This window comes from Pochonia chlamydosporia (genome assembly GCF_001653235.2).
Source record: "Pochonia chlamydosporia 170 chromosome Unknown PCv3seq00008, whole genome shotgun sequence".
NCBI classification, from domain to species: Eukaryota; Fungi; Ascomycota; class Sordariomycetes; order Hypocreales; family Clavicipitaceae; genus Pochonia; species Pochonia chlamydosporia.
Genome location: NW_019154043.1, coordinates 563,310 through 589,825, shown reverse-complemented (window position 1 = coordinate 589,825; position 26,516 = coordinate 563,310). Strand labels below are relative to the sequence as shown.

Here is a 26,516-nt window from a genome sequence, read left to right as displayed (position 1 = left end):
AGGGCAGTGACACCAAGGCTTCCTTGGCCGTTTCAACAACACAACATAGTTCATGAGTTCAAGCAGGCAATGTCAGATACGAACACCATGCCTCACGGCCGACAATCCACAAAGCGCTCACAAAACGGACGGCAAACTTTCAGCTCTCGGTTAGCGATCCGGACGCCCAAGTATGTTATTCAGAGCACGTTTGGTACGCCGAGAGCTCGGGGTAGTCGCAAAACGAGACCTTGTGATGTATGTCGACGGCGAAAGATAGCTTGTGTTATTTCAAGCGAGCCACCATGTTAGTTTCTCTTTTTTATCCAAAATTGTCTTTCTTCCGTTTGATTTGGTGGGTAGATCACACCATTAGATAACATATCAGCACCTTGTCAGTCACTACGCCGACTAACCAAGTAAATAGGCGATTTTTGCCGATCCCGCGATCTGCCATGTCAGGCAATCGCATCTGCGACACGGCGAACAAACCACCAAGTCCCTTCATCGTCTGAGACGACCCAGTCGGCTTCTTTGGAAAACCAGCCCACCACTTCACCAGACTTTAGCAAAGACTCAATTCACAGTCTTGAAAACAACAATGGCCACTCTACGTACTGCATCGGCCCTGCCGCTGAACAAGACTCCCACCTCCTCGACACATTCCGCTATGCTATTCTCAACGAGGGTCATTCCGTAGACGGAAGCGTCGTCCCCATATACCCTGGGACACAAAACACCAAAGATCGCCCCGTACATTTCCTATTCCTCACTGTAGAGCACACCGAGGCCGCAACACGTTCCAGAATAGCATCTTCAGATGCAATCGAGGCGCTGGTTGGGCCGCATGGCGACGCCCTAGTACGACTCTACCTGAAGCACATCCATCCCGTATTCCCAATCCTCCCAAAGGTACATTTCTTGAAAAAATACGCAACAGATAGAAACAGCGTGCCGGCATGTCTCCGCGGTGCAATATACGCAACCGCATCAGTCTTCTGGAAAGACGAGCCTTCACTCAATGGCCCTTGCCCATTCGAACAGCACCAGATCTTGGATCATGCGCACGCTTCATTGCGAAGGGAGATTGAGAATCCGAACTTGTTGTCAGTAACGGCGTGTCTTCTCCTCATACATGCTACGCCGCCGGAGATGGATACCGTCGAAACGCCAACGACTTGGACTCTTTCCGCGCAGGCGACTGCCGCGGCACAGTTAATCGGGCTGCATCAGGATCCAGGGGAGTGGAAAATACCACAGGATGAGAAACACATGCGGCGTAAGCTGTGGTGGGCGACGTACGTTACTGATTGCTTAGCTTCTGTTAGTTATGGCAATCCGCCGCACATTGGGGCTGGGACATTTAGTACCATGGATTTGAGTATGGAGGATGTGCGGTGTAATGAAGATGTCCCAGCAGAGTTGAGATATCTCATCGACGATAGCGACGGGGAGTTTGACGTGTCAACGGGAGCGAGGTTTTTGGAGCTTGTCAGGGTAACGATGAAGCTGAGGGCGATTCTGGACTCGAGTTTGTGAGTATTAAGTCTGCATTTCTATCTATTCCGACAAGTTTCTAATAAGTTGAGTGCAGTCGTATTAGTCCTACAGGGGACGTGCCCAGCAAGTCCGCCAAGAAAGAACTCGTCGACATTCAAAGACAGCTACGAGAATGGGAAAGTCTAAGACCATCCTGTCTCAACCTACAACGACGGAAACCCCAAAGTTCTTCATATAATTGTAATTTCTCACAATAGCACCCACCACCAAGGTGTTCATGTGCTAACTACCCCAGGCCCAATCCACATGGTCGTATACGCAACCAAAGTACTCCTCTACCGCGCCCTCATGCACCCTGCCACACGACACGCCAAAACAACACCCGGCTCAAACCTCAAAATATGGTTCTCAGCAGCCCTTTCTGAATTCGAAGCCTTTACCGAATATCTTTCATCCATTACAGCCGCCGATCTAAATGGTTTCTGGGGAAGACGTAAGCCCGATCTAGCCACCGCCCATCATAAAGTCATACTAACAAGACGCAGACGCCCGCTCCCAACTCGTCTCGTGCGCCAATTTCCTCATCTACCTATTCCTCATGGCCAGCGAAAAGAAAGACGTGGAAAGAGCGTACGCCCTCCTCGAGGACTTTGCCACCGCGGCAGAGGGGCTAAAAGCCGTTGCGAGCTTTGAGGCGAATATCTTTTTGAGGCCTGCTTCTCTTCGAGTTGAGTCGTTTTTTGCGCAGGCCGCTGAGATTATGAGGAATGGACATGGGGGCGATATTCCTTGAGAATCACAGACTGCTGTGACTTCTGTCTAAAACAAACCTCGAATACTTGTATCATATCAATGCTCATCATGCATTCATGTACACAGACCGTCTACAGCCCTGTTCACACCAACATACCTCTCATCACCACCGACATGCAGCCCCATGACCATCCCGGTGCCCATGTGCACCAACATATGGCAGTGCATCATCCACACGCCCGGATTATCCGGTCTCACTCGAATGACCACATGTCCACGTCTAGGCACGCTGACTGTATCTTTCCTAACGGGATTGACCAAATTCATCGACGCGAGGGGCTCACTCTCGAACGGGTTATAACTGCCCCATCCGTTGCGGCCATCCGCCCTAAACGAGGATAAAACGTAAAATGAGTATCCATGGATATGAATGGGGTGCGCCCCGTCGTCTAAGTTGTTGATGACGATGTCTATATCCTTCGATTTGGAGGAGTTGATAAACGGGATGAATTGGTCTGCGTCCCATAAGTCCCGGTTCGTTGCTAACAGTGGTGGGTTTTGCGGTTTCCAAGAGGTATTGTTGACGAAACCCATGGGTTTATTTTGGAAACGAGACAGCATTTGAGTTTTAAAATACAGGACCATTGTCTCCTGTGCTTTAGGTGGTAAGGGAGCCGTCGGGGTAGTAGCCGCAGTAAGATTTGTGAGATCGCGGTGCTGATCGTCGGGTGAGATGATGGGAGGACTGTTTTCCTGTCTGGCATGGATACTGGTAGGGAAGACGTCGAAGCTGTGGTTAGGATCTAACGCTGGGTTTGGAAAGCCTCCAAAATTTCTATGCCCCAGTTAGCATATCGTATAGTTTTAGTCATGAACTGTGACATACTCCTCATCCAGATTGACATGAAACTGGTAGTTTTGCTCACCAACTCCATCCCATTTCACCAACAAATCTGCCCGCTCTCCAGGATACAGAATGCCCACAGACTGACCAGGTTTCTCATTCACTGCAAAGCCACCATCAACCGTAACAGGCTGCATTGATGCGCCGTCCGCTTTCAGAGTCACGCCAGCCACGGTCCCGGTATTCACTACCCTCAACTTGACAGCATCCTTTGGCTTATTCTGCAGTAAGGGTAGTAAATCCGTACTGGACTGCTGCTTGCAAACAACCGGTCGTGCAGGAACTGCCATGGAGCAATTATATCGTCCTCGGCCATTGATTATCAGAGAATCAGGGACGGGTTCATTTCCAACACTTCCCCAGTCGAAATACCAATCAAACACTTCGGTCTGCTTCCGATGGAACCAGTCGCCGACAAGGACCAAAGCTTCCTTTTGTCTTGACTTGACGCTTGGTTCGTGAACGACAAACCCGCCGTAGAGTCCATCACCTCTTTGAACTTCAGAATGGCTGTGCCACCAAAAGGTTCCGTGCTCGTCGTCGCCAATCTTAAAGTCATACTTGAAGTCGCTGCCCGCCGCAATGGGACATTGTGTAAATCCGATAGCACCATCCATGGTGTTGAAGCCCTTCATTCGTAGTCCGTGCCAGTGAATCGCCAAACCTTCATCTTTCAAACTGTTGTGCACGTGGACAATGATTCTGTCTCCAGACCGTGCCTCGATAGTTGGACCGGGGAATGCACCTGTGGTTGTTAAGCCCAGCTGCAAACTCGAGTTGCAAATCATACGGGGAAAGCCTACCATTCACAAGATACACCTGTTTCTCAACGCCATCAGGCGCCATAGTTCCCAACGTCACATTCCAATGAAACTCGAGCGTTTTCGCCCTTCGCCGTACATGCTTCTCAGGATGAAGCGGGATAGCAAGCTGCTTCGCCGGCGGACTGGCACCTGTGGCAGATGACTCCATATGTCGTACGTATCCCAAAAACGGCAATGTCAAAAGCACTGCAATGAATAAGAATCCCAGCGAAACCCATATCGACGAGCTTGTAGAGCGAACAGGTCGACCCTTGGCTTCGACGTCGTACTCGTGCGATCGGGGGTCAGCCGCCGACTCATCCAAGAGGCGGCGGTCTTCCTCGTCCCCGTGGTCGCTCATGGCCGGTTCTTGCAGACATGAGGTGGGGATGATGGGAAGTGCAAGATGGAAAAGAAATGAGCAAGGGTATCGCAAAGTATATATTTGATCGATTACAATGTAACCGTAATATTCAGACTCGGCTATGCAGGCGCAAAAAGCTGACTCCACATGGAAATGCACACGAACCACTTTGGACCACTTGGGCAGGTCAAGATGCGATCCAATCAGCTTGGAGAGGCGATGCCTCGTGTTCACGGCACATGTTGTTCTTTGCTCCCAGGATGGGATTAATTCCGTGCAGAATGTGTAGCCATTTCTATTTCTTTCTCTATAATTGGTTATCGTTTCTGAAATAGGTCAAAAGGCAACTTTTATCCTAGCAAATACCAGATAATTCTTGTCCGAATATCTCCAACCGATCACCCTCCACATCTCCAATCTCACCATCCATCATCACCATCCCAACCTCACATCAAGCATCAACATCAAACCTACAACCTCATCTCCCAACACTCCGCCTTCGAATCCCTCGCCAAAAACACACACTCCTCCTCCCGCACAAACCGAAACCCCGCCTTCTCATACAACCTCCTCGCCGGCCCCAACGCACTCTGCGTCGAAAGCACAACCTCCGCAAACCCCTTCTCACGCGCAAACTCCAAACACCGCTGCACCAACCCCTTCCCCAGCCCCAATCCCCTCGCAGCCGGCTCAACGAACAGCATCCTAATCCGCGCCGTGTTATCACGCTCCGTGTCCTTGACAATGCACACGCAGCCCATGAACGCGCCGTCTTGCTCGGCGATCCAGCAGCGTTCGAGGGCCGGGTCGTAGTTCTGTATGAAGTCGGCGGCGATGCGCGCGACCATGGCTTCGAAGCGTTCGTCCCATTGGTATTCTTGGGCGTAGATGAGGCCGTGGCGGTAGATGATGTAGCCTATGTCGCCGGGGCGGTGGGTGCGGTAGAGGATGGGGCTGTTTGAGGCCATGATGTTGCTGATTTGTGTTTATTGTTTGTCAAGTGGTGATGTGTGACTTATAGACATGTCATTGGGGTGTTTACGGCGTGTTTCATCATTTTTGTATGCTTTATTTGGCTCTATTGAGTTGGTGGCTCTCTTATACTTGCCCCAATGGAGGTTGACTCGTAGCCAAGACGGATATTCAATGGCTTGTAAAACGCCAGCCATGACAAAGTTACAGGGCGCAAAGTTGACATATGTCAACGACATCTGCATCTGTCCCTGCATATGTCGATCTAAAGGCGTCGGCACACAAAGTCACCCAGTTACGGAATGGCTTCAGCGCCACTTGCACCAAGTCTAAAGTTACATTGTCCCGAGTTCCCAGCACATACATGACAAAATCATTCCAGTCCAATTAACTAGTGACACAAGTTTAGATGAATCCCGTAGCATCAAAGTCACTAATCGTATAGCTCATCGCAAACAAATCCTCACCAAGAAAATCTTCCGGGCATAAGCCTGTCATTAGATCATCCATACTACTATCCCAGACACCTGCCGCAGCGACAGACACGTCGCCGGGGGGCAGACCATACGGCCATGGACCAGTCGTTTCCAAGGGCACCGACGGCTCGAGTCTAACTTGTGTTTGCAGCTCGCGGTCTGCCAAGATGCATTCAATATTAGCAAACGTACATGTCTTCCGTGAAACGAGATCGGATGCCCACCTTTCGTGAAAGAATCCAGGTAACGCTGCAAACAGCGGTGTGCTTTCCTGCTCATGATACTTGACCCTCCCACCAGCTTCAATGTATCCAATGCTCGGCGCATCAAACTTTCAATTTCCGAGGTCGTCATGCCGAGAGAGGGCAATGATTTCGGGCTATTAGACGACACTAGCCAAAATCCGAATAGGTGAAGATTCATCGATACCACTTGCACTGATTAGCTTGGGTCTTGGTACTGAATCAACTTCCCAAACTCACTCATGTAATTGCACAGCCACCACACCGCATTGCGTCGCAGAAATGAGCGCTGGATTCTCAATATCGCACACAGTAGACTATGAAAGTCGTTTATCGTCTGCAAATACGTCTGCAAAATGGACACGGCAACTTTTGCGTGTACGCCAGAGTCGATCGGGTCAGCAGCAGGCGTTGAAACATGCCGCAACAATGCCAACAGCAGTGGTGCATTGACCAACACAGTCACGCGATAGTAATACAAAGATAGGAGTACGGCATGCCTCTCGTTGTCGAAATCAGCAGCCAGCCATGAATCCGCGGTCGTGTTGCCTACGAGCAACTTGTAAGGTGCCGCGTCAATCCGAAGCTGTTCCAATTGTCTCAACGATTCCATAACATGGGGAACCAGCTCATTCAACGTGAGATCACAGGCCGATACTATGTTTGAAGCATGCATTACATCAACGGTACTGCCGATAATTTCGTGAAATGAGCTTCCAGGTGTCAGTAAGAAAGTGTCCTTAAGAATAACTCCACCCTTTTAGAACTGTTGAAACGTACATGACATGTCTAAAGTACCGCAAGCTAGACAGACGAAGTTTGGCATTTTCGTCATGGCCGTGATGACCCTGGCTCATTATTTCCTTGAGTTCCATTCGAACATGTTGAACCGGAACGAGAAACGGCCGGCCCAACCCGGAGCCAATGATTCTTTGCTTCAAATCAGCTTCATCATCTTACGACAATCGCGGTCCATACCTGTCTTCATTTATTACTGCAAACCAAAGAATAGACCGCAGCTCCCTATCTTTGTTACTCAAACGTCCGTACGAGGATGGTGAGTGGACGCCAAGTTGATATGCGGCTTTGACGGCGCGAAAGTGCGTAGTAATGCTCTCCTGTGCCCGTTGGCTATTTTGCTGGAAGCTCGCGAGGAGCAAGAGGGCTTGCACTGACCAACGTTAGCATCTCTTTTTGACCTGCCCTTATGTGCTTTTCTGAAATCCTCGTTTCTTCTTTTTGGAAGAAGCCTGGCCAATTCAACTGCGGAGATGCCGGGATACATACAAGCCTCAATGGTAGGCAGATAAAGCCCCTTCTCATCCAGCAGGCCCAAAGCCCGACGATAAAATGGTTCTGCCGCGCCATCTTCAGACGTAGCCAGCGCATTCGCAAATACAATATTCAGCAACGCTTGGGTATTAGCAGGACATGACTGCCAAGTGCCAGTCCGCGAGTCAATCAGGTCAATCTCTCGTAGCAACATTGCCTTGTTGACAAAGGGAAGCACAGGCGCAACCGTGTCAAAGAAGCGATGAACCCAGTCAATGGCAGTTTTCCGGCCAGGAAACGAATCCTCTTGTCGTGACACGGGGGCTTGTTGTTCTGCGGTCACTGCCTTAAGAGGCGGTAACGGAAGCCGTCTTGGTCCTTGGTTTGAGCCTCCCTGCCTCGGAGGAACATTCTGTTGCTCACCCTTGCTTTTAATGAGCTCCTCCAAAGAGGATGTCAGAGACCAAAAGAAGGCATGGTTGGAGCTTGCGCCTAATTTGCAAATGTCAGTTTCACTGTGGGTTGGTAGTGTTTCGCCAAGCAGTAGGAAGTTGAAATACCAAAATAGCCAATGTCGGTATTGCCGGGTTGATCGTCGAACAGACCAGTAGCTATCGCATCCGCGCTTGGCTCAGAAGAGCCATCCGCCAACAAGTTTCCATTGATAGTCTGCGGTTGCTGAGTAAATGTCTGGGCCGGCGAAGACACACTGCCGCCATGGCTGCTCGGGGAGACAGCATCCTGTCCTTGAGACTGCTTGGATGAAGCTAATTGGGATTCCAACTCTCGTACTCTGTTTGCCAATGCGATATGGGCCCTGCAACCGGTATCAACAGTCACGTATCATAAATAGAGGCTGGTCAGGTAATGAATGGGGTTGGTGTACCGTCTCTCCTCCTGGCGGTCCATGCGCCTATCTCGGCTATTTTGTGTGTACTCGCACGCAATGTTACACCTGATGCATCGCTCACAGGATGGATGCTTGCCATCGCACTATTGACGGTGAGGACACAGCCATGTAGGCAGTTGATATCGCATTCAATGCAACTCCGCACATACCTTGGACTTGGTTTGCCTACAGGCATTACAGGCTTGGACCGCCCTGGACCGCTTCGTCAGTGGCCGCGTGGAATCCATCACGTTACCTTTGTTTCATGCATTTGAACTCTCTTGCAGGCTAAGGTACTCTGTGCAAATGGGAAGGATGCATCCATGTCTGGTTTGTTCGTCAATGATGAAGTCAAGGTGCTGACCGGCAGTGGCGCATGTGGGCGCCAGACTGTGCTTGTACAGTACACCGCTCAGTCTGGCACGGTAAGCCGTTCAGAATATGGTGGTCTCAAACCGTGGGGTACGGTGCAGACGGGATATAAGCACTGTACGCTTGTTGATGCGGAACAGTTTAGACATCAGATAACTAGGTAAAGCCTATAGTATTGATAATTTAGAGCAGTATAGATACAGCCTGTGGGAGATTTATATAGATGACTGTAATCATAGAGATTCTTCTCCCCGCTGTAATATGTGATATGTTGTAGTACATAGACGTACATGTAAATTTCCATAAGTCCTTGAAGTTCCCTGCGGCCTGCCTCTTCGGTTGTAATTCCATTCGATCTAGTGCCACAGTAGTTGCAATTTTGCTTCTTAATAAACTCAGAACAATTTCTCAGTAATAGCAGAGTTTCCTTTCTACCTGGCCAATGCCGTGGTACAAGTCAAGGGTTTGGGGATCCGCCATGAGTGCAAGGACATTCGCACCAACGCAAATAAATAAAGACCACCCTAGAGGAGAAACAATCTTTGATATCCGACGCCAATCTTTGCATCCAACGGGTCACTCAGCCCATCATCCACCACAGGGACAGGATCAAGACGGCATCCATGTCTCAGAAGTTTTAATGCCTTGGCAAGATGGTATTGTAGGTATTGTGGTTAATTGACGCGTAGGAGCATAGTAACATAGCCTTAATCAAAAAGCTTTGCGTGTTGTATTGTGTTATGACGCCAATTATCTATGGCCCAAGTGCCAATAACAAACACAGCCTCCACGTTTCACAACAATTCATGCCTCGGCCCATTGCCTATCAAGTAATGTGAGACGCTGAGCTCATAGCTACAGGGAGATGAATTAGACTTACAAATGAAAACAGAATGCCAAATATCAACAGGTGCAAGTGTAGACAACGCAGATACCCGATGACCTGTCGACCTGAAAAGTCTAAAATATAGCACGCCTCTTCTCCAGTGCTGCACATGCACGAACACATACGCACCTTAGTCACACGGAAATATAAAAGCTATACTAGAAACATCTGCTTCGAGTTAGTATCGCTTTATGGCCTAGTTGGCACTGCTGGATCTATCAGAAACCATGTTTGCAGTCCTAAAATATGGTGAGTAGTGTAAACGATTATTCGGAGGGCCAGCTAAGTCGCCTATGTAGTCTTTCTCTCCTCATTTTTGATGTTGTAGAAACCGCAGACACAGAAGAAAAGCGACGGAGGAATTACTGCTCCAACGTCGACAAGTGTATAGCTTGTTATTGACAAGGCGTCTGGTAGTCATTAGTCAGGTACTGGAAGGAAATAACATTGGGGGACCCAAGCAACGGAGCACATTTATCTGCACATATGACTGCACATATGACTGCACATCTAACTGCACATTTGACTGCCTTTTTCTCATCCGGTGCAAGCAAGGGAGTCGCTTCCACAAGAAGTAGCTCAAGACCATTGCTTCGCCGAACTTGGCATCATCTCCAGCTGTCAGATCTACCCTCAACACCAACCCACATCTCACAGCATAGATGCGTCGATAGAATAAAAAGAACTACGAATTCTGAATAAAGTATAAGCAGATTGCAACTGTCGCTATCGCTACCAGACTCACCACAATAATACAACTTCCACCCACATCAACCGCACCCCTCAACACCACGAGCATATTAGAAATGCTGGAACAACAACCATTCATTCCTCTCATCAAATAAAATCAGCATATACCCTTCACTCATACAGCTCCTTGCACGCAGTAATAGAGTGTTATGTTCATGGGGGTCTTGTACCATGTCCAATATCTGGACCGCTTGATATCTCCTTACCCAAGCATATGTCATGACTGAGCTCCTCCACCACAACTTGTAGCAAGTCACTTGGCATGTTAAACACATAAACTACTATATCCCATAAATTTAGTTTCTGTCTAACGCCTTATCACTGCACTTTAAACTCATAATCCGTCATGGTGTTCAACAAGACAGTCCGCAGGCCGGCCGTGAACTCCGCAACGCCATATCGAGGTCGGATCGGCCACTTCATTTCCGTCCGACGCCGACATCTTTTATCCGAACGGCATCTTAGAGCCAAATCCAGAATTCAAAGAGTAAATCATGCCGGTTACGGATATTCTGTTTGCTTTTCCGGAGATAAGGCCATGGACTCTAGTGTCACATGCCCACCGGCCAAGATTTTCTCACAGCCCAAAAACCAGCAGTAGATAACAAACTACCGACACCAACATGGCCAATTCGTAAATGAGCCCGCGTTACCTATCTGGAATACTCCCAATTTCATCTAGTCTAACTTAAGAGAGCCGATCCTTGCTCACTTAGACATCACCTCTCCTCGATTTGGACACAAGAAGTAACCTCCAAAAGGCTTATCTTAAGATCTACCTTGGCACGGTCCTCAAGACATCATGACCCGCTTTTCATCCCGAGTGAACAGGAGCAATGATAAGGCTCGTTTGGATGGTAGGATTTTAAGGTTAGAGTACTATTCTCCTATTGGCACCGCTTTGACTCTGTCGGTAATTTGTCATTGCGATCGGGCAAGTTACTGCCGGCGCATGCAGGTACCAACGCAGTCATGTCAATCTTGATCATGTTAGCGCCCTACCGCCATTGAGATAAAGACTGGTGTGCGGATTTTGAGTCCCGAAGACAAGCGGACTATAATCCCGATAACGACGTCCAAACGAATGACTAGATGGTCAGTGGTCGGTGGTCACTTGCTTGATAACGGCAATGGCAAGATGGGCAAAGACGAGAAACACCGGTCTCGCTCGAATACAAAAGCAGACATTGTTCCTGAAGGACTGTGTAATGCGTCGTCACTTCCGGTCTTTCAACCACAACTGATCCAAAGTCTGTCCTTCAAAGCCCACCACTCCTAGCTGCCAAAATGCGTTTCTCACTCGCTGCCATCATCTTCGTCGCCAGCACCACCCTGGCTGCTCCCTCAGGTACCTCTTGCAACTCGAGCTTGTCCCATCACACAATACTAAACATCCCGTCAGCCATTCAGCAACGCTCTCTCATCACAGAAGTGGGAAACCTAGTCCTCGGTCTCGGGGACGGTCTCGGTGTCACAGCCCTCGAAGGTGAACTCGACAAGCTCCTTGGTGGTACCCTAACCAAGGTTTGTTCTCCCCTCGTCTAAGTTCACCACAAACAGCGAATATTAACGAAAAAAAAAAAAAAAACAGCTCGAGGATGCTCTTGGGGTCAGTTTTGCCGAGAAACTGCTCGGTCTCTCTCACAGCGGTGCTGGTCCGGGCGTCGTCCAGGCTGTGGGTGAGGGTGTCGCGATGATCCTCGAGGGAGTGGGTGTGCCTCAGGTGGACGCTTTTCTCGACGGCGCGACCGGCGGTGCGATTTCTTCGTTGGAAGAGGCTCTTGGTGTGCCAGATATTGAAAAGGCGCTTGGTTTGGAGAAGGGGTTTTAAACGCCTGTGCTATTATTTGACTCACTACAGAATGGGTTTATAGTTTGGTAGATGTGGCTGTATTATACGCCAGTTTCTTAGACAACTCGGCAGACTTTTTTACATGTTAATAATTCTATTTTAATAAGGGTGCGCTGTTCATTTCCGAATATTACGATGAAGAAGCTGATTGGCATCCAAAGTGCTTGTCAGGCATTGACAACATTGACATACCTATGCATGATCATGTTACACACCCACGGAGCGAACACGCACATCACACCATCTTCCAATTCGAACCCCAGAATTCAACACCAAAGAACCTCTGATACAATTTTAAAGTACAAGTCAGTAATTGCCAGACCTTCTTCTCGCATATTCGGTGGCTTGGCGCCCCTCGTCGCCGCCAATCTGCATCGGCTCCCGGCGATCTCCAGAAGCCACCAGCGACAAACCCTCAACACCGCCAACCGCATCATAAGTATGCCAAGGATATCACGGTGGTCTTTGGCCCCGCGTCCCACAATTTGATGAGTTGTCGAGGTGGCCATCTCACCGTTCTTTTCGATTGTCTCTGTAAGATGCTGGCTGCCAAGTGTTGAATGAAGAATTGCAGGCAATGTTGGTGACGGAGTGTGATAATTGGCCAGGTGCATAATGGACATGAAATATATCACTTCTTATGATCGTATCACAGCTTACTAGAAATGGTGGTTTACAGAATTAGAGCCGGCTACCACAGCTTACAGCCATTGAACCCAGCCGACGACTGCATCTGATACGGCGACCGTAAAACGTAAACAAGCTCTGACGATCCATTAAGCCAAATTAATTACAGCCCAAGTCCATACTTGCACTTCAACATCACATCTCCAGCATGATGTCCATGCTACAACTTTGATTCTTGGTCGCACCGATCGAACTTATTTGCCACAGACCAGATCCTTCCCAGCACATGGATCCCGGCATGAGAGTAGACAAGGTTCGCTAAACGAGGAACTAGAATGGAGAAGTTTGGGCTCCATGTCCTTTAGGTAATTTTGCCGCCATGCATTCCCGTTACGCATTGACAATCGAATGTGCTAATCAAGCCACAATGTTTGTGCAACCATTGAAATCCACTTCTATCCCCATACCTCAACCCGGCCAGTTTCTACATCTCATGGTGAAGATACGACACTGTTAAATAGCGAAGAAGAGTACTACTATACCGTGACTGTCAACCATCCCAACAAGTCCCAGTCCCATTAACCACCATATCAAATCCCCCAGTAAAGCGGTGTACACAGAACACCAAAATTCAATACACTAACAAAAGTGGACATCAATATGACATTCTGCAACAAAAAAAACTGCGGGGGAAACCATCCATCCATGTCAACTTGCCCCAGACTTATAACACCATGTCAACCGCTTGACCTCTCAAGCAAACTCCTCCCTCCTCTTCGCAGTAATGGCCAGGTGATTCTTCAACCCAAACAGGAAGCGAGTATCAACCCATTGCCTTACGTCTCTCGTCACCTCCAAGACACATGTCTCACCAAAAACAATGGAACCAATAGGTTCGTTTTGTCTCGCTCTCGCCAACACAACTCAGAACTAACCCTCACCAGACGTCGAAGTCCAAGACCCCACGGAATCGTACCCCGAGGGCGGCCGCGAGGCATGGCTCACCATCTTTGGCTGCTGGTGCGGCATGCTCGCCCCGATGGGCTGGTTAAACACTCTTGCTGTTTTGCAGGCTCGCGTTTCGCAGAACGAGTTGAAGCATTTACCTGAATCGACGACGGGTTGGATCTTTAGCACGTATGCGTTTCTGATGTTTTCGTGTGGCGTGCAAGTTGGTATGTCTAGCAGCTATCTTGGTCTACTTACACGACTAACATACTCTTCCCAGGACCGATATTTGACGCTTACAATGTAAAACTGCTCATCATCCCAGGCAGTATAGGCATGGTCCTCATGTCCATGCTTCTCAGCGAATGCAAAGGTTCATCACCCCCAACCTCCACCATCCTCCTCCACCATCACCACCACTCACAAATGCAATACTAACAATGCCCAGAATTCTACCAATTCTTCCTAACATTCTCCATCCTTGGCGGCCTCTCCTCCTCCCTCCTCTTCAACCCCTGCATCGCCACCACCGGCCAATGGTTCTGCAAGCGCCGCGCCCTCGCCACCGGAATCATCTGCACGGCCGGCGGCATCGGCGGCATCATCTTCCCGCTCATCATCCTCTACGGCGAACCCAACATGGGCTTCGCATGGTCCGTCCGCACCATCGGCTTCATCTGCGCATCCTCCTCCCTCATCGCGTGCCTCCTCGTCAAGAAGCGCCTCCCGCACAACAAGATCGCCGGCGCGCAGATGGACTTCGCGGCCCTCCTCGACCTCAAGTACGCGCTCACCACGCTGGCCATCTTCCTCGCCGAGTTTGCCGTCTTCATCCCCTACACGTACATCTCGTCGTACGCCCTGCACGTGGGCTTCGAGACGCAGATGGCCTTTCTGATGAACACGCTGCTCAACGTGGGTGCCATCCCGGGACGGGCGCTGCCGGGATTCGTGGCGGATCGGTTCGGCGCCTTCAACATTCTGGGCGTGACGACGCTGGTGTGCGCGCTGCTGATCTTTGCGCTGTGGTATACCGCGGCGAGTAGTCAGGCGGCCGTGATTTCGTTTACCGTGCTGTTTGGGTTCTGGTCGGGGGCGACGATTGCGCTGACGCCTGTGACGGTGAGTAGGGTGTGCAAGATTGAGGATTATGGCAAGAGGAGCGGCACGACGTACCTGATTGCGAGTATTGGTGTTTTGGTCGGCGCTCCTATTGCTGGCGCCATGATCAAAGCGAATGGGGGTTCGTACTGGGGCATCATCATCTTTTCTGGGGCAATGTATGCGGCGGCGACGGCGGCATTGTACTGGGCGAGAGGCGTGGCTGCTGGTTGGGGGCCCAAGGTGATTTTCTAGATGAAAAATGTAGATATAGACACGTATATAGCAGATTGCGGTTGGATTTCGATGCAGATATGTAGCCTGTTGTAGTATTTTCCCAAAAACCTCAGAATATAAACGCCAGTTCCTCCGTTCCCGGACCTCTATCTGGTTTGCCCCCATATTATTGAGCGGCATATCGTGGGTATTGTACAAGATGAACCATGCTGATTCAAAATAGAATAGTATATCCCGGCATACTGCATGGTGTTGTTCCAACGTCTAGTCTTACAAGAAACTTGAGCGGAGAACCGCTTCAAGTAATGTTGAGAGGAATTCATGACGCCATCCACTGCCGTCTCCGTTCTCCGGCGTAGTCGGTAGCGTGTAGTCGTCAATGGGTATCGTAGGTCGTTCTATGCAGGAGTATTGAAAAGACGGAGAATGCCCTCGTACATGCCAAACATGATGGCCGCGCTGGGCACAGTTCGCATCAAGTGAGGTGTCAAGCCGCCGTATAGACCAATCATGCCCTCTTCTTTCCATACCAGTTTGAAGCACTGGACCAACCCCGTGTACTTTGGAAGGCCATTATCCAACGGTGCCTGTCGAAGTCGAGTTCGGGCAACCTGCGTAGAAACGTTAGCATTCCCAAACACCCACAATCAAGAATCCTTTAAGCCTTCACGCCATCTTACCTCGTGGGGATATGCCAAAATCGCAGCAATCAGCTTGGCGCCACCAGCAGCACCAGCTTTTCCAGTCCAGTCCACCGCATTATCCCACCAAGTCTTTTCCCTCCCGCTGAGCTGGATGCGCTCCTCTCTTCTCGCCAGCGACGCCTTCATCTGCTCGTACAGCATCCATTGGAGTGTTGACTCCGCCACACCCAAATAGCTTGCGCTCATTCCCTTGTACAGGCCGCGGATGCCCTCGTCACGAATAATCTGTCGCACGCAGTCAAAGCTGTTTCGGTATTGCCGCAACATAACTCCACCGCTTCGCTCTGAAACGTTCTTGTCAAGCTGGAGTCGAGTCTTGACCATCCAAACAGGGTTCGTCGCCGTCGATGTCGCTACTCCGGCCGCCACTCCAGCCACGAGATGTACCCAGGGCGCTTCTTCGCCGCGATTCCAATGCTCGGATATGAGTCGCTTGCCGTTACCGTAGACGTAAAAGTTTATACTCCTGGCAGGTACAATGCCCACCAGATTAGGGCCGAGGCCCTTGAATAGGGCGCGCGAGCCTTCAGTTCGATAAACCGTGCCTAAAATCTCCAGAGTATCGGTTAAATGATACAAGGCTGCTCTGGCCGGGTTCAGTCCCGTCAAGGCTTGTCCCTTTGCCATTCTCGCAGCCCGTAGTTGCGCCTGGTAAATGTCGGATTGTAATCTCGTCTTGAGCACGTCGAGCGGTGCAGTTATCGTCGCAGCTGTCATTCCACCAACACTATAGTCGAGTCGTCGTTAGCAAATCGTCCATCTCGCCAACAATCAGCATTCTCAAAGTCAGGGTAAACGAACCCTCCAGCCATCATGTGCACCCACGACTTGGCAAACGGTAACGCCTTGACTTTGCCTACCGGGGCATCGTCGGGAATCACATCCCCCGTTTCTCTCGATTGGATGAGCGCCGCATGTTCGGCGGGTATGTGCGAATGTTGGAAAGGTTTTCGGTCGTCTCGGCCTACCGCGAATGCGGCAGGCTGTCGTTGTGCCATGGTTGGTGTGTCTCGTCGCAAGTACGGCGGCTCGGCAGCGCTTTAGTGTACCGATTGGTGATATGAGTAGTATTTGCTACAATGCAAATCGATTATGCGATTTGTGTCATCTGAGCGCCGTAATGGTCACCTTGGAAAGAAAAGAAATCAATCTGTCACGATCAGGAGGCGCAAAAGAGGCTCCAACTTTTTTTTCCTCACGTTTGGCTGACCCGCGTCGAGTTGCCGTCACTGCGAGGCCTGTGGCGCCAAGGGGACAAAGTAAGTTGTACCGAGGAATTCGCTGGACCAGGCGCAAACTCGCAGGTACCTGTGTACCTGAAGACCCGCCGAGCCGGGCTCCGTTCAATTGAAACAATGCTGATGCGTGAACTCAGCAGGTGGGGCCCTGACCGCTTACAATCGGACACACAGCCACTCACGTCGTTCATTGTCTTCCGTGGTTCTCAATAACCTGGGATGTCTGGTAACCTTCAATGCTGTACCACCACGACAAACCATATCAACTCAAATGAGGCGGCAAACATTTCGACGTACAAATTACCATTCACAAAGTCAATTCTTTGATACAGGTGTCTCTTTACGTGGTCTCCAGCAATGTATTCTGCGTACCTGAATAATTTCTTCAGCTTCCGTTCACTGCCACATGACAAGGTTCTCTGCCTTTGGTTCCCGAAGTCCGTTTCTCCTTCAGCCAAACCTCAAATAATATACATTGGTTTTCCTTCTACCCTGGCCACGTCACTTCCTCAAATCATACAATTCGTAACACATGCCATTCATTGCACATATAGCTCTCCTTGTGTCAGCCAGATACTAGTGCATTTTCAATCCGCCAAAATAAAATCAAAGCCAAGCGCTCATCTCGACGGAGGGTTTGATGATTCGTGCCCACGCCGTGGTGAATCCATCTCACCAAGAGTAGACCCAAAATGCCTCGGCTGCATATGTTCCCTTATCAATGACATTCCTCCTAACCCTGATGGCAAGTGTAGAGTCCGTGAATCAGGCGGCAGCTCCTGTCGTGCTGCTGAGACGGAGTCTGGGCTGTGAACTGTCGGCACTCCCATATCTGTGTCTGCCCGGCTTCCTGGTCTAGAAGTGCTCTCGGAGCTGAGCAGGCTTGTTCGGGATTCCAGCGGCGGTCGCGAATAGCGAGCATCCTTTGGGCCTTGAGGATCATTGTCGCTGTCAGCCATTGTTTCCGTCTCCATACCCAAGTCGTATTTGACTCTGGCCGCCTCGTCATCCGTAACCGATTTCCAACTGCACTTTGCATGTTTCTTGGTACATCCCTGACAGGCTGTCAGGTGCTTGATACACGGTAATCGCAGACGACGGCAACGGTCACATGGTGGGTTTATCACGTCACCCTTTGACAGTCTGTCGGTGCTTAAATTAATGAGAGACCGCAGAATTTCCCCACGACTTTCCGCAGCATTAAACATTTGAGTATCCTGTGGAGTGCCGCCCGGGGATCGTAGAGGTTGCGTCGAGAGGCGGTGTTGGTGATGGTGCGGCGAATTGACCGACGGCGACAGAGGGCCAAGACTGCTGACAGACAAACCAGCTCCAGAAGTTGACCTTGACTGCGCAAGGGACGATGGAGCTGAGGAAAATTGCTGAAGAAGGTCTGCATGCAAGTCATAGGACGGACTGAAATTGTTCTGCCGCGCGGAAGGATTGGGCGGTTGATATCTCGAGCTTCCACTGTCTTGACTGCGCCTCCGAGACAAGTCATGTTTTCTAAGGCCAAGTCTGTGATGGAGAATTCGGGCTCGGGCGGCCACTTCGTCAGCCTTCTTATAAAGTATCGACGTTCGCTGCTCCAAAATATCCAGGGTCGCCAATTCTGCAACTTCGTCCTCTTCGAACGGATGCTCAAGTGGGAAGCGGTCTAGGGCTCCAGACGATATAAGCCTCCAATCGTCCTCGGTAATTTCGACATGGACACCTTTGTAGGAAAATTGACAGCAACGACTGCCGCCAGGCAACGCCGTGAGGACAAATTCGCCAGGGTTACTCTTTGCAAACGAAACAACATCGAGCCAGCTTATGCGCGTAGAGAACGGCTGGGACGAGCTCATTTTAATAGGCCCGTCGAAGAACTTTTCAATACCCTTTAGCAGTCGGGGTCCGGTCAACCTTGCTCCCAAATTGGATGCCAGGCTCTCGTGTCGATCTAAAACACCTTTGCTTGATCATTAGTTATTGTAAACGTACATTGCGGCAGAATGTGCCTACCTTCATAGTCGCCGATCAACCCAATGATATCAGAAAACGTTTCAGCGTCACCTTGAATAAGGTTAAGACGCTCAGCGTTTGCACGCGGGACATAGTTAATATATGGTCCACCTGTGAAGTCGTAATATTGTTAGCCACAGCAAGCACAAAGATGCCCAGATATGAAATATCGCAAGCAAGTTCGCAGACCAATGCCGCTTCCAGCAGTAGTCCTACCCACAAGGATATGGTCTAATTGGCCTACAAAGTCCGACATCAGGACTATGTCCCGCAAAAAGCACATCTCTTACCTGAAAGGCTGGTTGCAGCTGATCCAACAGACGTCTTTTGGGCGAGATGACCGCCTTGTTGACCACCAGCTTCTTCAGCGTCTCGATGTCGTTTGTGGAATTCAAGGTCTGGTACATGTGCCATGACGAAGGCACTCCTTGACTTGGCAGCTTTAAAATATTACGATTCGATTTAGAAATACGACGGTGTGGCGCGGGCCGGGTCTGATGGTAAGACACGGGCCTCTCCAAAAATGGTTCAACAATAGCTTGGAGGTTATCGCCTGGATCCCCCGTCAGGGGCCTCGATGCTCCGTTACGGCGCCCTATTTCTCAGAGCAAGGAAATGGTGTGGGAATATTCGAAGGGGAGTTCTCAGGAGGGAGCGGCTGATTTGTATGTAAGTAATAGCGCGCAGACGGAATCATTGATGAAACTCGTTCGGCGCTGCATTGCGGACACCCGACCCAGGATGACTGGTGGGTCTACGGGAGAATGGACAATGTCCTCGACCAGGGCTGGTGCCGTGTAATCTCGAAGCCGCAGCAAGTTTGCTAGGTTGGGACGTGAACGGTCAACAGATGTGTCAGCTCAGATCATGATGTGTAAATCTGGAAGAGAATGGTGCTTAAGCCCCGAAAGCCCAGGTGCCGAAAGTGTGTGAATTCGTCATGTGTAAGTGGTAAAGTCGACGATAGGGTGTGGGAGACACATGTCTGTTATAAGAGGTCAGAATCCGTATAAACGACGGTCACTTAAGCGACACTGGGCTAGCAATTGACGCTTCCCAGTGCGACCCCTCTCTCGAAGAGTTCACAGAGATCGACCGGTCGGTTCAGTTCGTTCTGCTAGCAATGTTATGATGGGTCTTTGGGCACACGATAATCCACTGCCTCCAAACAGAACAGCTTCAAGCTTGGGCAAACAGTCGTGGGAAGGGGGCGACTGTGGGTATGACCAGCAAGATTCCTAAGATCTGATGCGATAAAGGCAGTGATAGGCGCATTCGGCGGGCGGAGAGATCAAATCTCTCAAAGAAAAGTGCTGCCAGAGCCGCATTTTGCACACCCACAACTCGTTCGGATGTGCCTGCTCCGTACCACGGCCTTGGGCTCATGTTGACTGTTTGTTCTTTTGGCACCGCCGCCTCTTGCGTATTTCTTTGGAGACTGGTCAAATGGTGTCTTGACTAGGCACGCTAAAAGTCAGCAGCCACGCGCTTTTCAACGCCCGCAGCATAGCCGTGGTCGTGGCATGCAGGTTGGTGGACATCTGGGCACACAATGGAGCCCACTGACGCTCCCCAGCGGCAAACACACTCAGGATGGAAAGTCGTCATGACGATCCCGCTCCAACCTCCATTCCGGTGACATATGTCCGGGGCCTTCAACCAAGCTAATGACAGGGTCTTGCAATACCCTGAGTTCACGACCTTGGATGTTAGGCCAGCGGAAGCATCAGCAGAAGGAATTTCTAAATTAATCGCGGAGATATCCAATGGGCGAAGAGACGTGTGTAGGATCGGGGTAAGATCCGGATTGTCCTGTGTCAAAGGGCGAGCCGATGCAAGCGCCAAAGGTGATTCATGATTTCGGTCTTGGTCTCAAACACTCGTTGGTTGGACGGAACATTGAAGGTAGTTGTCAACCTGTGCTGCATCTCGCCCGTGACCTTGGCCAAATGTCCAACAGCGAACAGACTTGCGGGGCAGTTCCATCAAGCTGGAGAACAATGATAAATTACGCTGTGAAGATCGAAACACAGCTGGCGGGTCCTCAGCAATGGTACGAGCATTGTGCTTTGACATATTGACACCTTAGGACGACATGGAAGCATAGCGGAAGAACGAATATTTCTTATGCAAGGATACCTAGGTGGATGTTTCGTTCGGGGCGCGAGACGGACCGGCAGATTGCATAATTTTGCCGGTGTGAACACTCAAGCGCCCTGGTGTCGATGAATAGTATCCAAAGGGTCATTGTCAACCAGACCACGCCAGACATGAGACCGATGAGATGCAAACAGGAAAGCAACGCGTTGTACATGTGCCTGTGGCCTCAGTGGATGTACGAGTATCCGATCGATGAATGTGGTGCATCTGGAGAATCTACGACTGGTTAGACCAGGCGGAATGTCAGTCAGGATGCAAAAAGAGGGTGGACGACCAGACATCTACCAGCCAGACCTATCATAAGTGACAGCTATTGTTGTTCATCCAAGTCGCCGATTCAAATGTCAACTGGTTGGTTGGGGTTACGACTGCCATCACTCATGACCCTGCAGGCAAGATTCAAGCCAGGCCAGGTCGTTCTTGCCCCAAATTAGCCCTACGGGGGGCCTCGTGCCTCCCCATTCTGTCCATCATCGCCACTTCCAGCTCTTTGTACATGCGGATTGATGCCATTGCACCAGATTGCAGGTACATCTATCAATTTCCCCTCTTTTGCATTTCTCCAAGAATAACACAGACGAGCCAACCACGGTATTCACCATTTCTCGCCACTCGGGAATCACAAACATCCATGTTCACTGCTCACAGGATGCACAATCATCCCCGTCATGCATCGCACAAATACCTAGGTACCTTGTCGCTGATTCCAGAGGCGACACAACAACCTTGGAAGGCAGATGGCATCGCCTACAGATGGCATCGCCTACAGATGAAAGCAAGTCAGGACGCTAAGCCCAAATCGGAACTCCACCCCTCCACCGCCCGGCACGCTTTCCCCCGCCAAACCACAACTGTCGCTTGAAGCTCTGATCCAAGGCAGCTTTTTCTGCCACATCCCTATCGAAACGACCCATCCATTCGGTGTCAAGCACTTACGCGCACACACACATGCGACATGGCCGATAGACCCGCACACCGAGGTGGAAGAGGAGGAGGAGGTTCTCGTGGTGGACGAGGCGGCGGCCGTGGTGGCAGGGACGGTGGTCGCGATGGCGGCGACAAGGGCGAGAAGCCGAAGAAGGAGAACATCCTCGACTTGGCCAAGTACATGGACAAGGAGATCACCGTCAAGTTCAATGGCGGACGAGAAGTCACGGGTACGCTAAAGGGGTACGATGCGCTCATGAACCTGGTGCTGGACGATGTGAAGGAGACTGTTCGAGGTACGGGGATTATATTTGCGACGCCAATTCGTTTCTCAAGGGTTCGGTAGCTAACATTGATATTGCAGACGAGGAAGGAAACGAGTCCACTCGGCCGCTGGGCCTGGTTGTCGCGCGTGGCACTCTTCTCGTCGTCATCACTCCCGTTGATGGCAGCGAAGAAATCGCCAACCCTTTTGCGGCTGCAGAGGAGTAGAGCGTTTTGGACGATGCAGTTTGATACATCAAGTCACAGCGATACCGTAGCTCCACGAACATTTCCGAGACGCAAGTTTGGTAGCATTCAGCTCACCACCCAATCCTGAACGGAGAACCCCAAGGCGCATAGGGAACAATAGCTCCATGTATGGTCAAAAAGGCCGGATCAAAATAGCAGGCAAATGATGGGACTCACGGGATAATATCCAAACGGCAGGCATGGTCATGCCCATGTTATGATACTACATGACACTACATGACACACCACCATAGAGACCGCTTATGAACAATAAAGATATGACATTTTTTTGGCTTAAGATTCTACTGTGAGTCTACCGGCCGCTCTCGTCCCTGGTTCCTGAATAAGATAAACCCTCCTCTACAACCACTACCAGTCCGTAGCTAAAATGCCAAGTCCAATCACCACGTTTCATCCATCATGCCATCTCTTCGGACCAGTGTGACTCGTAACATATCGTTTGCCATCTCATACCTCCGTTCAAACCAATGCGACCCCATCATCGGTGGTCGGAAAAGAAATCAATCGCAGCAAACAAGAAGCCAATTCCATATAGCCCCATCGTCCCCTTTACATGTGAGCACTCATCGACCGGCGTGGTGGTGTCGTACCAAGGCTCTTCTAGAACCCCCTGCCCTGCTTACTAGTCTTTTGAAGCTCGCCAAACGCATTTCCCAGCTGCTTCCTCAGCTCCTTATAGCTGACAATGAAGCTAGTCTGTTCATCACGGCTGGTAAGACAGATTCTCTCCTCGGTGCCTGCATCTAATTTGTTCAGGCAACGAAGCATGTGACCCATGTCAAGGACGGGATTCCCGTTACTATCAACTTGGTGGAAGACGTAGTCCCTGAACAGTTTGAGCATATACCGCTCTCCGTTTTCAGACCACGTCCGGTCTCCATCAAATTCCTGGCGTTCATTGATGGCGCCTAGCTTGAGGAGGAGCCGAGCGATGCGGCCGTTTTCTAGTTCGCGGAACAATTCAGAATTAAGGTCGTCGGCGTGGTGTTGGGCTTGGTCGAGGGTGGTGACGATGTGGCCTGCAATACCGCGAATAAATTCTTCAATCGTCTTTTGAGAAGGTGGCTGCGCAGGCGTGAGGAGCCATATGACTGTGTCGCGAAGCTCTACGGAGTACGAGCGGGCCATTTGTTCAATGGAGGCATTGACATTGGCGAGTTGGGCAGGAGGTGTGCTGGTTGCTAGAGAGAGGATGGTGCGGCCAAATTGCATGAAGTCGTCTTGTTGGAGTTCCTGCATGGGGCGGCGCATTTCAAATTGGACCACATCGAGAATAGAGCAGGCGTTTAGGCGTATGCGATTTTTATCAGTAAGTATGATCTTGGTGACGTCGATACACCGGGCAGCTAGGTTAATGGAATGAATGGATTTCAAGGCGTTTGCGATTTGGGAGATGTAGCCCCATAAGACAGCTTCCGAAATTGGGGATTTTGCTGGAAAGCGGCCTCCAGGTGCCGGGGCTGGGGAAACAAGTTGAGCAAGGTGAACTTCAGCAAGGGTTTTGGCCAAGGGGTGATAATCTTGGACAAATATGAGAGAGCTGTCCCCAAAGGCACGGGCTGTAAATGCATCGTGTATCGTCACAACGTTTGCATTGTCAATCTTTCTCCATTCCTTGACGGATCGGATGGCGTGTTCGTTTGTGAGCCTGAATCCCTCCAACCGCCGCAGACAATAAAGATTGCCTGTCTTGGAAGCTGTCGCCTTGTAAATCCAGCTGGGGTAGGAGAAGATATTAGCGTTATTTCGGTGGTTGGTGTCGAGGGGTACCAGCGAGTGGTAGTTTTCCATCTGAGGCAGTTGTGAGTTAGGCATGACCTGGAGTGAGGCCTCTGCCTTCTTTTGAAGGTCTTCCCGTATTTTGTCGGGCAGGAAAAAGTCGTGTGTCAATCTATGATAGGGCATCAGGTCCTCTCTGTAGGGTCCAACCGGCGCATACAGGTGATGCTGCAGGGGCTGGAGAGGGGCATTATACGCGGCAGTTGGTTGATAAAATCCTCCAGCGGCGCCAGGCATGCCTCCTTGTTCATCCACGTAGGGATTGAACTGTACGCCGGGGAGGCTTTGACCAACTGACGCCATTGCAAACGCATCATAGTTCACGGAGCCATCTTGATTCGATCCATTCGACACACCCTGCGACAAGTGTTATCTTACATGTGCTGAGCAAATGTTGTTGCCAAGGCAAGACGAACCTGTGAATTCAACTCAAAACTGGGAGTGAATTCGCGAATGGCGGCTGGGTTAAATATGGCAGCTTCTGGATCAGCAGGAGTTGCTGAGAGAGCTGGCGATGCTATAAAGTAGAGTTAGAACATGAGCACCTATATCAATGCAGGACATTCCCATACCGCCTAGCCCCCTCGGAGTGAATGTCGGCGCATTGGCGGCTTGTGTAGAAAATGTTGGTTTTTTGCTGACAGATTGCAGGTTTGCGGGAGTAAATGAAGGAGACTCGACATTCAGGGCTCTTCGAGACCTGAGAAACGCGTGTCAGCATCAATGAGTGTGTATCTGGGAGATTTTGACAGGGAACAATGCAATTTGCCATGCCCTGAAAATGCAGGTTGCCGATGACATACATGTCTGCTTGGTTTGAGCTATTCTTGTTTTGGTCGTGGGAAAAGGTGCAACCTTGGTCTTCGTATCGGCAGTGTCCATAAATTAAGACGTTTCGACAGAGCGTGTCCTTGTTCTCCGCTACAGACAAGAGGTCAGCTCCTGGCATGGAGTGATTGGCAATTCCCAGAATCATTTGTTCTATCAGAGCTGCCAAGTACAACATGGGGAAGTCGCATCGTACCGCGTCCCTTTGGTTTCGGCGACGAACCAGCTGGGCGCCTAAGATCGGAGGCTGCGAATCGCGACGCCGCCATTGTCTAGGTGGGAGTACCGGTCGTCGATTCTACGACGTCTGCATCTTGTCAATCAAAGTTCGCGACGAGCAACAGCAACAGCAACGTAGTCGGGGCAAGCGCGACAGGCGTGTCCGGGTACGAGGTCGTCTCATGTTCCATGTATGCAGGTGAGACTGGCGGGGAGTCGGAGGCTGTGGCGTGGTGTGGAGATGCAAATGGTCAAGTGTTGAGTGAGGAGGGATGCGGATGCAGATGCGGACGCAGATGCGGTTGCGGTTGCGGTTGCGGTTGCGGATACGCGCTTGTCAACGGACGTACCTTGGTGAAGCAGTCATCTGCCATGGCTCAATTGGTCGCGAGGGCCTTGCGCCCATTTACAATGGATGGGCGTCGACAGAGCTGCTCGGCGTGCAGCAGCCGAAGAGAATGCGGAACGTGGGCGGCGCAGAGTCGAGATCTGGTCTGGTGGTTGAGGTGAGGTGAGGTAGGGGTTGGAGTTGGAGCGGCAGATGGAGGTCTGGTCCATGTCTGGTCCATGTCAACTTGAACCTGGTTTGGTGTCAAGTCTCTGTGTCGAAGTGGGGGAAAGTTCGAGTCCTTGTCCAGCTGGACTCTGGACTGGCTACCTAGGTAGACAAGCATCAGTCATAAGCTGACAGCAAGGCAAGCACCAACCTGAGCACTCCTTCCCGCTGAGCGGCAACAGCGTCTACAACCACTCAATGTTCAGAAGCCACAGGAGTGAGCCAGACCAGACATGATTGGTCATGTGGCTGACAATCTGATTGATAGGCGCGCAGCCATAAGACATGTCGTGTCTATACGTGGGTTGAAATACAATTACAATTGATCTTTCTTTTGCTTTTAGTCTTGAAATCTTGAAACTTGGCAAGAACCGGCAAAAAGTTGTCCTATGCTTAGGTGGGTATAACTATCAAAAGTGAAGCACATCGTCGTACCTAAGTCGTCCCTATTGTTGGGCTACCTCGCAACCCGTGTCATGTGGAAAACCTCCATGAAGTACTGTGCAACATACCTCTCAAATGTGGAAACCAAAGCAAAGAAAAAGGGCTTAATTGGTAATACCAAATAACAATTCATTGAATTACGGAAACAAATGCAGGTGCTTGCATTACTATTCTACCTAGTTCCATTTGACTAGTT

The 26,516-nt window shown here is 50.4% G+C and overlaps 9 protein-coding genes across 9 annotated transcripts; 4 read left to right on the top strand and 5 right to left on the bottom strand.

Moving 5' to 3' along the window:
• Positions 1 to 87: 87 nt before the first annotated feature.
• VFPPC_14099 (Zn(II)2Cys6 transcription factor) lies at positions 88 to 2,272 on the top strand (the record flags this gene model as incomplete). The annotated part of the gene is made up of 5 exons (XM_018291870.1): positions 88 to 193; positions 407 to 1,514; positions 1,574 to 1,719; positions 1,775 to 1,972; positions 2,025 to 2,272. 5 exons carry the CDS (start codon positions 88 to 90, stop codon positions 2,270 to 2,272), a joined length of 1,806 nt encoding a protein of 601 aa, XP_018138490.1.
• Positions 2,273 to 2,346: 74 nt separating this feature from the next.
• On the bottom strand, positions 2,347 to 4,300 carry VFPPC_14100 (ferro-O2-oxidoreductase; the record flags this gene model as incomplete). The annotated part of the gene is made up of 3 exons (XM_018291871.1): positions 2,347 to 3,067; positions 3,119 to 3,881; positions 3,940 to 4,300. 3 exons carry the CDS (start codon positions 4,298 to 4,300, stop codon positions 2,347 to 2,349), a joined length of 1,845 nt encoding a protein of 614 aa, XP_018138491.1.
• A 1,380-nt stretch (positions 4,301 to 5,680) lies between these two features.
• VFPPC_14101 (C6 transcription factor) lies at positions 5,681 to 8,402 on the bottom strand (the record flags this gene model as incomplete). The annotated part of the gene is made up of 9 exons (XM_018291872.1): positions 5,681 to 5,910; positions 5,976 to 6,182; positions 6,234 to 6,706; positions 6,774 to 6,923; positions 6,972 to 7,164; positions 7,281 to 7,757; positions 7,826 to 8,082; positions 8,152 to 8,258; positions 8,325 to 8,402. 9 exons carry the CDS (start codon positions 8,400 to 8,402, stop codon positions 5,681 to 5,683), a joined length of 2,172 nt encoding a protein of 723 aa, XP_018138492.1.
• A 3,047-nt stretch (positions 8,403 to 11,449) lies between these two features.
• On the top strand, positions 11,450 to 11,993 carry VFPPC_06731 (hypothetical protein; the record flags this gene model as incomplete). The annotated part of the gene is made up of 3 exons (XM_018285718.1): positions 11,450 to 11,510; positions 11,565 to 11,686; positions 11,754 to 11,993. The coding sequence occupies 3 exons, from the start codon at positions 11,450 to 11,452 to the stop codon at positions 11,991 to 11,993; spliced, it is 423 nt and encodes a 140-aa protein (XP_018138493.1).
• Positions 11,994 to 13,521: 1,528 nt separating this feature from the next.
• On the top strand, positions 13,522 to 14,945 carry VFPPC_16749 (oxalate/formate antiporter; the record flags this gene model as incomplete). Its single annotated transcript, XM_018294502.1, has 4 exons — positions 13,522 to 13,534; positions 13,586 to 13,816; positions 13,870 to 13,962; positions 14,038 to 14,945. 4 exons carry the CDS (start codon positions 13,522 to 13,524, stop codon positions 14,943 to 14,945), a joined length of 1,245 nt encoding a protein of 414 aa, XP_018138495.1.
• A 380-nt stretch (positions 14,946 to 15,325) lies between these two features.
• Positions 15,326 to 16,629, bottom strand: VFPPC_06733 (mitochondrial carrier protein RIM2; the record flags this gene model as incomplete). The annotated part of the gene is made up of 3 exons (XM_018285720.1): positions 15,326 to 15,538; positions 15,608 to 16,358; positions 16,433 to 16,629. The coding sequence occupies 3 exons, from the start codon at positions 16,627 to 16,629 to the stop codon at positions 15,326 to 15,328; spliced, it is 1,161 nt and encodes a 386-aa protein (XP_018138496.1).
• An 860-nt stretch (positions 16,630 to 17,489) lies between these two features.
• On the bottom strand, positions 17,490 to 19,287 carry VFPPC_14102 (C6 finger domain-containing protein; the record flags this gene model as incomplete). The annotated part of the gene is made up of 3 exons (XM_018291873.1): positions 17,490 to 18,820; positions 18,874 to 18,984; positions 19,164 to 19,287. 3 exons carry the CDS (start codon positions 19,285 to 19,287, stop codon positions 17,490 to 17,492), a joined length of 1,566 nt encoding a protein of 521 aa, XP_018138497.1.
• A 2,701-nt stretch (positions 19,288 to 21,988) lies between these two features.
• VFPPC_14103 (U6 snRNA-associated protein LSm7) lies at positions 21,989 to 22,452 on the top strand (the record flags this gene model as incomplete). Its single annotated transcript, XM_018291874.1, has 2 exons — positions 21,989 to 22,256; positions 22,325 to 22,452. 2 exons carry the CDS (start codon positions 21,989 to 21,991, stop codon positions 22,450 to 22,452), a joined length of 396 nt encoding a protein of 131 aa, XP_018138498.1.
• A 642-nt stretch (positions 22,453 to 23,094) lies between these two features.
• On the bottom strand, positions 23,095 to 25,370 carry VFPPC_06734 (PABP-dependent poly(A) nuclease 3; the record flags this gene model as incomplete). The annotated part of the gene is made up of 5 exons (XM_018285721.1): positions 23,095 to 24,630; positions 24,690 to 24,790; positions 24,846 to 24,973; positions 25,077 to 25,194; positions 25,298 to 25,370. The coding sequence occupies 5 exons, from the start codon at positions 25,368 to 25,370 to the stop codon at positions 23,095 to 23,097; spliced, it is 1,956 nt and encodes a 651-aa protein (XP_018138499.1).
• Positions 25,371 to 26,516: the final 1,146 nt, after the last annotated feature.